Source organism: Acyrthosiphon pisum, chromosome A1 (genome assembly GCF_005508785.2).
Source record: "Acyrthosiphon pisum isolate AL4f chromosome A1, pea_aphid_22Mar2018_4r6ur, whole genome shotgun sequence".
NCBI lineage: Eukaryota > Metazoa > Arthropoda > Insecta > Hemiptera > Aphididae > Acyrthosiphon > Acyrthosiphon pisum.
The window spans coordinates 127,748,277-127,759,351 of NC_042494.1; the positions used below are offsets into that span (position 1 = coordinate 127,748,277).

Here is an 11,075-nt window from a genome sequence, read left to right on the forward strand (position 1 = left end):
TTTTCATTTCAAAAAGTAAGTTAAGTTAATTTATTTTGTTTTTAATTTTATCATATTTCACTACTTCAGTATATTTCGTTTTCATGTTAAAAAATATTTACCGTGAATTGTTTAAAGTAAAAAATGTATATAATTCGAATTTTACTAATATGGAAGCACTGTATAAAATATAAAAACTATAGTCTATAATTTAGTTTTGGGTTGGAAAAAAATTAAGTATGTTAACGTTGTATAAACAAATTAACTTTTTTTTAACTTAATAAAAAGTTAACAAAAAGTGTGTATTAACTTTTAACTTAACTGAGTTAACCTATAGTTAAATTAACTTTTAACTTTTTGTTATTGGTGCATATTAACTTAACTTAACTGGGTTAAAAAAAATCATTAACTTGCCCAGCCTTGCAATTTTTAACATTTGAAAATACAGGTGATTTATTTTCGGGGAAATGCACTCTCCCACATAAATACCAATTTGATATGGAACTACATTTTTTTTAGAACAAATATTGAAATATCCGCATTAACATTTTTAAATTTTAATACAATAATACATTGATAATCGTATTGGCAAATGTGAAATGACAATGACTGGTTTCCTTATCTATTTTTTAAAATGGTTTTTTTTACATAGGTAGATTTTTTTAATTTTTAAGCGTGAATAAAATTTTTAATTTTCTAAAAATTCGGTTTTTTTTTTAATCTTCCGAAAACTTCGTTTTTTTCGGAAATGTATATTATTTCAATATTTTCTAATTTTTCCACGTTTTCCTAGGCTCTGGGGAAAAAACCGTTTTTTTCCGAAATTTTCCCGAATTTTTCCGGAAATTTTCCGGCATTTTGATCCCTAGACCCTAGTTACAATAGCAGTTGAAAAATATTAAAAATACATAGGCACAATTATTTTTTATAAGCATTTGAAGTTGAAATTTTGATAAAATTTATCAAATTTAAAATTGAATAATTATTTTGTAGTTAAAAAATTATAAAATGTTCAACTTTTATATCTAAGGATTGAAAATTTAAAACAAGATTCCACATAAATATTTAACTCTGTTACCAACAATTTTAAGAAATACATTTGCACAGTTTATTTTTATAGTCATTTTAAGTTCAAATTTGGACGAAATTACATATTAAAAAACCGGGAATAACTATTTTAGTTATTTTGTTGTGATTGATATTATTCATGGGTATACCTACTTGAAACTTCTAAAGTATACTATTATATATCTATGATAGTACCATGGTTTGTTGTTGATGTATAACGCGTTACCTAATGGATATTATGATATGATTAATTTGGAATTTATTATTGATACCTATTATAGGTCAATTTTTTTTTAATACCATAGATAAGTATATATATGTCTAATACATAGACTGATATACCGTCTCCGCTCAGAATCGTTTTTCTTATACAGTGATATTATATCATTGAATTCAAATTTAATACTATCCATTATACAGTGACCCACTTGTAACCTACTGTACAGCAGAGCGACATCCACTTACCCACCTTTTTAAAATTTTATCTGAACTAATGAAGTTATTTACTACGACTATTTTACTATATAATATATAAAATAGCCTAATTAATATTCTACTTGTAACATAATACAGATAACATAATCTAATAGGAAATATAATACGTAGGAGGAGTAACCTACAAAACTACAAAACCTGTACAGAGCAAACATCCGTTACAATATCATTGATTGTAAATATTAAATAGAATTTATAACCAATGCCAATATGTATTGTATGGTCATTCAATCTCATTTCAATGCATGTTAATTCAGATTAAACTTATCAAACAGTGATCAACTTGGTAAATTGAGAAACACTAGAGGGCTATCGAGGGATTTCAAGAGGAGCTTAAATCGTAAACGTTTATTATTATACTTAATATTACTTATTTATTATACTTTTGATAATTTATATTGATATTTATTTAATATATCGATTTGAAGTTGGGTCATTGGTTCCCCCCTTCCATCATGCCGTCCCGTCTTGTATACTTGTACCCCTCATATTACCCTTTGTATAAATTATTACAAATTGTATATATTCTTGTTTTTTAATAAAAAAATAAAAAAATATATTGATAAACATTGATACATAATAATATAGTATACCTTTATTATGATACTTCATATTATATGACTTAGGTATCTATATTACTGTTAAATGTTGTTTAAGATAAAAAATATTTCGTTTCTGAATAGGTAGTAAAAACAATTATATTATGATAAATAACTAAAAATATAATATATGATTTATATTATATTTATTTTTGAGTTTCTAAACTTATTGAAAATCGTACAAATATATAATATCGTATACTATTTAACCATTTTTAATACAATATAATTTGTCACATCGTAAAATATGTTGCCAATAAAGTAATAATAATGCACACCTGGAATTTAAAAAAAAATGATTTATTGAATTATGTACCTATAATAGTATAATTGCATTATAAAGAAATACTAAGAAAATAAGTGAATGAAATGATACATTTGTTATTACTGTATACGTAATAACTAATAACTATAATGAGTAATTGCATTGTTCATTAAATAATATTGCTCCTTATATAGTTATATATAAACATTAAGCGCACATGTTCTCAAGGTGAACAATTTACGATATTGTTTGAATAAAGCAACTAAACACAGAAATCCCCTGTTACTAAAATAATAATATAATAACATTGTTTTTATAAATGCAAACTGAATATTTGAAATCACGTCGGCAGGTGGACATTAATTGAAGCTATAGATTCGAACAGAAGCTGAGCTAAAGCAATGAGCCTGCACGTCTTCGGTCCGACTGCAGTACCGAACGACCGGTCTTGAAGGATCGATATCGAGTGCACACGAATAATAATTGCAGGACCGTTGAGCCAAAGTTAAAACACAGGACGGCAGGACGGACACCTAACGGATCGACCGACATTAAGACAAGACAATTAGAGATGAATGAAATAGTTGCTGCAAATCGGAGTTCTGCAGTGGATTTTTCGGCTGGTCACAAAAATGCAAACGATTCTGAAAATATGTCATCTGCAGTAAATAATCAAAACGACAAAATACTTTCGGCAGACGACGACAATTTATTGCCGAACCAAACTGTTATGGCCAATGAGGTATGAAAGCAGCGGAATTATAAATACTTGTTACATATTCTTATATTTTTTTTAAGTTATCGGTTCTGAGCGAAGCGAAAGGAATGTATTGAATTTACAACGATGTGTGTTTTTTTTCTGTCTGTCGTCGACATTTGGAGTAAAAACAACCCGGTTAGATACTACAAATCAGTTAGAAATTCATAAAAGTTTTTCTTTTTATAGCTAACATTAGAAATTTTAATAGAAGGTTCCCACTTCCCAACAAGTTTTTCTACATCTATCAAAAACAAAATTTTCACCGTAATGTTACGCCATTTACATCTATGAGATATTTTCAATGTTATTAATTTTTTTTTTAACTATTGAATTTGATTATGTATACAAGTATGCTAGGCTTCGACACAACGTATCCACTCAAAATCGTTTTACGTATACCTACAATGAATTATCATTGCATTCTAATATAACACATCCATTACAACAACATGTTCGACAACTACTGTAGGTGCCTACATCAGAGCTGTACCCACTTGTCCACCTTTTTTATTTTTGAGATAGGTATATACAATTTATACTTACATTTTATATAATAAGTACCTATACCTTTAATATGATTTATTCATTTACAGTTAATTACAATTAATTTAATGCATATGTATAGACAAGTGGAGAGAATTCGTCCGTCGACGGAACACCTAGAGTTAATTAATTATACAACCATTAATTGCATATACTTGATTAAATAACGAAGTTAAATTTTAGATCATAAGAGGTCAATAATTGTCGATGCACCAATTTATTTTAAAGAATTTATGTGGACTATTGTTGGCTAAGTATAGCCAGTAATAGCTATCAGATTTATCATGTTCCTACTGCTAAGTAGAATGTAGATACCTACCTATATACATAATAAATTATTTTTCATGTTTTTTAATCAATTTCTGAATCATTTATATTGTGACTTGGTTACCTATATTTTTTGTTATAGGTGAGGAAGTATCCTTATAGTGTGTTTTTATCGAAGTTTAATAAATATTATGAAGGCGCTAAGCGCAATACCTACAAGGATGGTCGATTAGTTTATTAGTAGGTACCTAGTCACGAGATTGTAGAATTTTAAGTTTTTTTATGTTCGATATCTGTATTGGTTCTTCGATTCGATTTTAAAACTATAGCACAAAAGTCCGGATGAGTTTTAATAGCATATTATACATTTATACAACAGAAGTATGAATAGGCATTTATTTTGATTTTTATGTAGTAATGATTAAAGAAATCATAGGTGCTGACTGTTGATACCTGATTTGATATAAAACTCATTTGCCATTTGGATTAGATTTAGGGAGAGGTAAATACTATATACTCTTATAATGATAAAGAAAATCAAATTCCAGGTGATCGGAAGTATGGATGAAGATACACCAAAAGCATTTAACTTATACAGAAATAAAAAGTTATTGTCTCATGGTATGATGGACGTGGCACTGTTTTCTGCAAATGCTAATCAACTAAGATATGTATTAGAAAATAGCGATGGTAGTGCCCTTTACGTCATTTGCGTCGTGCTTTTGTTGATTAGCATATTTTTACAGGTAATTATACTATTTGTTAATTTTAGATTTGCTATTAATTGAGCTTGGCCGTATTAGATTTTAGTTGGCGTAGGGCTTTTACTGAGTGCTCGGTACAATGTGACCAATTGTGACCAACGAAAGATGGCATTTAAATTGGGAAACTATGTCATTGTTGGTATATTCCTCATAACGGTGGTCAACATTTTCATAACGTCATTTGGAGGTCCAACAGTAAATTCACCTGCAATAGTGTTGTCCACTTCTGTGACTGAGCAACCAAATTTATTATTATAGATCCATGATGTAAAGATTTATTACCGCAAAATATTAAAACTAATGATATTTTTAATTTTTATCAATAAGTAAAGTACAAACTATACTCATATTGGCTATTGACACATATTTATATACACACGAAATTATAGCTCTTAAAGTTTAGACAGATAAGAGGTATAGTCGGATAAGAAATAAAGGCTCAACTAAACTATCTATTTAAAATTTAAATTAAAAAAATATGATTCTAAAATATATAATGCTAGGCAAAAAAGTGTTGTAATTTCTATTTAGTCATTACTTAATAATTATTATTAATTAATATATATTTTAATATTTTTTTAGCTATGTACAAAAATTGAAAAATAAGTTTTTTTAATCAAGATATAGTAATAAGAAATATTTTGTTGAAGGGGGTCATGATCTCCTTGTAAAGACGGTCTTACCAATAGATATAGGTAAAATAATATGGATATCATAAAATTGTATAGGATTGGATGCATCTTAATTTTTCTGAAAATGAATTAGGTATGTATAAATTAAACGTTTCGAAATAATGAGTAGGTACTTATACCACTGTTAAAAGTTATAAAGGCATAAAACAAAGACAATAGACATTTTGATATTTAAGTAGATTTTTAATTGTGTTCAGATAAACTATATTTAAAAATATTCGTACCTAGTCATTATTAATTGTCGTTAATATCAAATAGGTATTATTAATTTTAACAACACAATCAATAATTTTAAATAAATTATACTTTGAAAAAATCCTAAAAAATAAACCTAGTCTTAATATATTACATTATGATTTATGAGTTATGACTTATGACCTATGGGCTATGATTAAGTATTAAAGTATGTACCTAATATTTAAATAATTTCTTATTAATAGTTAACATAATATAAAAGAATATAATATCTACTATTAATTGTATTTTTTTTTCAAGTAAAATTATAGGTACACATTTATTTTAAAATATATTATAAAGTCAAACCTCCTCTAACTAATTTTTTTACATTAATTATAAACCCTTATATCTATAATCGTATACGCCACCCAAAGGCTTGGCATTCCTATATATAACAGATATTTTTTCGGTTTCCGATTCTCAAACCGTCAAACGAGTTTATTATCACCTGCTGTAAAAACGTATTTTAAATTCTGGTGATCACGATAAAAGTGTAGTTACTGCACAAAAGGATAATTAAACAAGGTACAACAGAATTTACATCGAACAACTGACCAAGATAACGAGTACTGGATTTTCGAGGGTGAGATCTCTTTAACCTAGACAAAGTCTTACTCTTTCTCGGCTGACCACGATAACGAGTACCTACCTACTGTAAGAGAAAGTAAGTACTTCAGTTTCTTGCTACTTTTTCCAAAAGTGTTCTTCCCCACAAGAGCCTGAAATAAAACTAAAACCCAATTTTCGGTCAGAAACACTTTTTTGATGCTATAGTATGAGACAATCATCAAATAAAACACTTAGTCCGTGCTAGAGTTGAATAAAATATTATGCCTTTTTGCGGACCACCTAGTGTTCATACATTTGTAAATTGGCCCACCAACTACAAAAGGTTGGACCAGGGTTGTACAGAATAAGTAGGCAGGTATAATACTGTTTATAAGTAAATTGTAGGCAGGTACAGACGTTCAGTAATATAGACATTAGACGCCAATATTGGCGATGGAACATGAAAATGTGGAATATCCGGGGAGTATCCGAGTATTGGAGTATGGACTATGGAGTATGGTACTATGGTCGAATGGAGTATCGGAGAGTGGACTATATAGTATCGTGAACTTACTGTAAAAATAAAAATAAAAATGTGCTGTGCACGTGGTTGATCAGTAACACAAGTGCAGTACGTGCAAGACCAAAAAATAAAAAAATGAAACCTACTCGTACTTACAAAAGTGATATATGGATATATATCAATCATCAACTTGGTATTTTCCAAGTCCGCGAGCCATAGGCGCAAATAGGGGGGAGGGCTTTAGGGGCTAAGCCCTCCCAAAAATGTCCATAGCCCCCCAAATATTTCCTACGTTTTGTTTAAGCTTATTCAATATTATCAAAGTAAGGCTTAAGCCCCCCAAATCCCAAACGCTATTTACGCTTATGCCGCGAGTGCAGGTCCCAAAACGAGGAGTTCAAGGCGAGGCCCCCGACAATTTGCACTCGTCGAATGTGAGCGATTTCTATAATCTATTGTGACCATGCTGTCCCGCCGCATTGCGATGTGCGTCCGATGCAGCAAAATACAAACCGTTTTGTTTTTTGTCGCATTTATCGGATATGCGTAGGACACAGCTTTACGCACGCACTCAATCACTCGCTGACCGAACGATGATCATTGGAAAATAATATATTGTACAGTGTGAAAAACGCCGAAAATCGCCGCGTATCTTTATTATACCAAATACTAATATATTATAAACTATGTACCTATATATTTATATATTTTATTACTATACTATTGGATACTTATAGCCTATAGGCTAATACACTTAGAAAAAAGTTAAGTTGTTATTTTGTTAAAGTAATTAACATAATGTATAGTGTTGTATACAATAAATTTAAAAAAAAGCGGCCTAGTGCGAGTCGGACTCGAACATGAAGGGCTCCGTAGCAGCAAGTAACATAAATAATAAGTCGTTTCGTTCGCCCGCGACTGGCACGAACTTTGGCACCACCATAAGGTCCAGCAGAACTGCAGAAGTCTTATTTCATATTATAATAATATTACCCGCTCGGATAAGCGCAGTCGGCAACCAGCCCCCGCGCGCTCCACACCCGGTACTGACCAAGTCACGCCCCGTGCGAATTATAATTATTATTTACTTATTTATTTATTTATTTATTAAAAATAAACTAGGTACTTACTAGATCTCGTTCAAACCAATTTTCGGTGGAAGTTTGCATGGTAATGTACATCATATATTTTTTTTAGTTTTATCATACTTTTGCTTTAGAAGTTATGGGGACACACGCACACACACACACACATTTTACCACTTTGGAAGTGTCTCTCGCGCAAACTATTCAGTTTAGAAAAAAATGATATTATATACCTCAATGTAATTTTTGAAGACCTATCCATAGATACCCCACACGTATGGGTTGGATAAAAAAAAGTTTTGAGTTTCAATTCTAAGTATGGGGAACCCCCAACATTTATTTTTTTTTTCTATTTTTGTGTGAAAATCTTAATGTGGTTCACAGAATACATCTACTTACCAAGTTTCAACAGTATAGCTCTTATAGTTTCGGAGAAAAGTGACTGTGACAACAGGACGGACAGACAGACGGACATGACGAATCTATAAGGGTTCCGTTTTTTGCTACGGAACCCTAAAAAGAAAAAGAAAAAGAAATTGAATTAAGTTCATTATTCACCAACACCATTACACCAACCAGTGACAATATAGGTAATAAATAATAATATATTAAATATATTTTGGCTTTTTCACTAAAGTACTAAACACTTAGCAGTTTCTAATTTGTAAATAATATTAATATTATGTATCAAGTATCAGTCATCAGTGAATAATAGTATATCACTCAAGCCCGGATTAAAGCATTTTGAGTACGAAAAAAAAATAATAATGTACCTATGTCCTATATTATATTATATTTTAATGTTAGGTATCTGTTATAATAAAAATATACAGATATACTGGCATTAGGTGCATAGCAATAAATAATAAATAATGTATCACTATCACTTTATTTATAAACTATAATTTACAAGCTTTTTTCCTCGCTAAATAATCATCGATTTTTTTTTTTTTTTAGGTGATTTATGCAGTGTTATAGCCTTTATTGAAAAAATTAATGGACAAATCTGAGGCCCCTAAATAAATTCTAACTATACCTAACAGTTTCAAATAACAGATGTTTTACTAAATAATTCAAAAAAATTAAAAATAACTATAAAAAGGTGGATAAGTGGATGTCACCCTGCTATAAAGTGGGTCACTGTATAATGGATGGTATTAAATTTGAATTCAATGATATAATATCATTGTATAAGAAAAACGATTCTGAGCGGGAGACGGTATATCAGTCTACGTATAAGACATATTATATACTTATCTATAGTATTAAAAAAAAATTGATCTATAATATCTATGTACATATAATAAATTCCAAATTGATCATATCAAAATATCTATTAGGTACTTATAACGCGTTACACATTAACAACAAACCGTGATACTATCATAGATATAATATATCTATATATTATAGATAATTATTATATTATAATAGTATACTTTAGAAGTTTCAAGTAGGTATACCCACGAATAATATTATAAAATTACACTAAAATAACTAAAATAGTTTTTTTAGGTTTTTAATATGTAATTTCGTCCAAATTTGAACTTAAAATGACTATAAAAATAAACTGTGTACACTGTACATGTATTTTTTAGATTTTTTGGAAACAGAATTAATTACTTAAGTGGAATCTTGTTTTAAATTTTTAATTCTTAGATACAAAAGTTGAACATTTTATAAATTTTTAACTACAAAATAATTATTCAAATTTAAATTTGATAAATTTTGTCAAAATTCGATCTTTAAATGCTTATAAAAAAAAATTGTGCCATGTATTTTTAATATTTTTCAACTGATATTGTAACAATATATCAGGAGCCTTGTATTAAATTTTTACACTTTTTGAACCAACAGAAAACTTTATTGATATTTATAGAAAAAAAAACTAAAAAAATTTAAAACTGACAATATCCGTAAAAAGCTCAAAAAGAGTCAAATTATTTTCAAAATTTTATCGTATATAGAAAATGCTAATATGAACGTTCAGTGAAATTTTTAAGTATCTACAATCATTCGTTTTTTAATTACAATAAAATAAGATAATCGTAACATGAGAAATCGAGTGAATATCAAACACTCATAACAATTTAATTTGACTTGCTTGTAGACATTTTTATTTTGAAAAAGGTAGACAAACTTATGAGGAATCTTGTATTACATTTTCAAATCTTAGATTTAAAAATAAAATTTTTCATGAATTTCTAACTCAAAATAATTTGCAAACTTTCGTCATTTTTACGTATTTTGTCAATATTTGAACTTTAGATCCTTATAAAAAAAATTGGGACTATGGATTTTTAATATTTTTCATCCGCCTTTGAAACAATATAATAGGAACCTTCTATTAAATTTTCAAGGTTTTTTAACCAACAAATAAAATTGTATTGATATTTATATAAAAAAAAAATAAAAAAAATGGAAACTACAAATGTCCGTAAACAGCTCAACGTAAGTCAAAATATTTGGAAAATGTTATGGTGTATAGAAAATGCTAATATAAACACTCAGTCAAAATTTTATGTACCTACGGTCATTTGTTTTAGAGTTGCACTAAAAACCAAAATTGATTTTCTCGAATTTTTTACTTTTGATCCCCCCAAAGTACCAACTAGATTCACTTTCCTTCCAGAAAAGATACTGTTGAAGAAAATACAAGCACTTTTACTGTCCTAAAAAGTGATGACAGACACAAAAAAAAAATAAATATATAAATAAATTTAAAAAAAAAAAAACACACATAATTGTAAAATCAATACATTCATCGTTCCACTCAGAATCTAAAAATTAAGTTTTTTCTGAACTACTCATCACCCGTATAACCAATATTAATCCGAATAATAACTTTTATCAATACCAAAACGTTAATTTTGTTTTTTTATTCTGGTGTTTGAACATCCGAATACATGCGGCACCCAAAACCAGAAACCCGAATAAATCATTTGGGTGCAAAGACCTGCTTAAATTACACTACATTATAATTACATCTTTAATTATACACTGCATCAAACATCATTCCTAGATATTAATAATGGCAAACGTACATATGTTCCATTAGTAAAATATAAATATAATAGATCTTCAAGATCGCGATATTGGGTTACTTCTTTTCATGGCAAGCAAAGGAATATTAATTATTATATTTGTATAGTATTAAATCTATTTTTATTGGTTTCAATGCTTTGAAAAACTTTTTATATAGTACCTATTATTATTATTATTCTATCGGAAAGTAACATTAATTATTTT

General features: G+C 28.5%; 1 protein-coding gene across 1 annotated transcript; it reads left to right on the forward strand.

Moving 5' to 3' along the window:
• The first annotated feature begins 1,495 nt into the window (after nt 1-1,495).
• On the forward strand, nt 1,496-5,089 carry LOC100569223 (ninjurin-2-like). The gene is made up of 4 exons (XM_003244329.4): nt 1,496-1,882; nt 2,759-3,148; nt 4,525-4,722; nt 4,780-5,089. The coding sequence occupies exons 2-4, from the start codon at nt 2,978-2,980 to the stop codon at nt 4,996-4,998; spliced, it is 588 nt and encodes a 195-aa protein (XP_003244377.1). The 5' UTR covers nt 1,496-1,882; nt 2,759-2,977; the 3' UTR covers nt 4,999-5,089.
• The last annotated feature ends 5,986 nt before the right edge of the window (nt 5,090-11,075 follow it).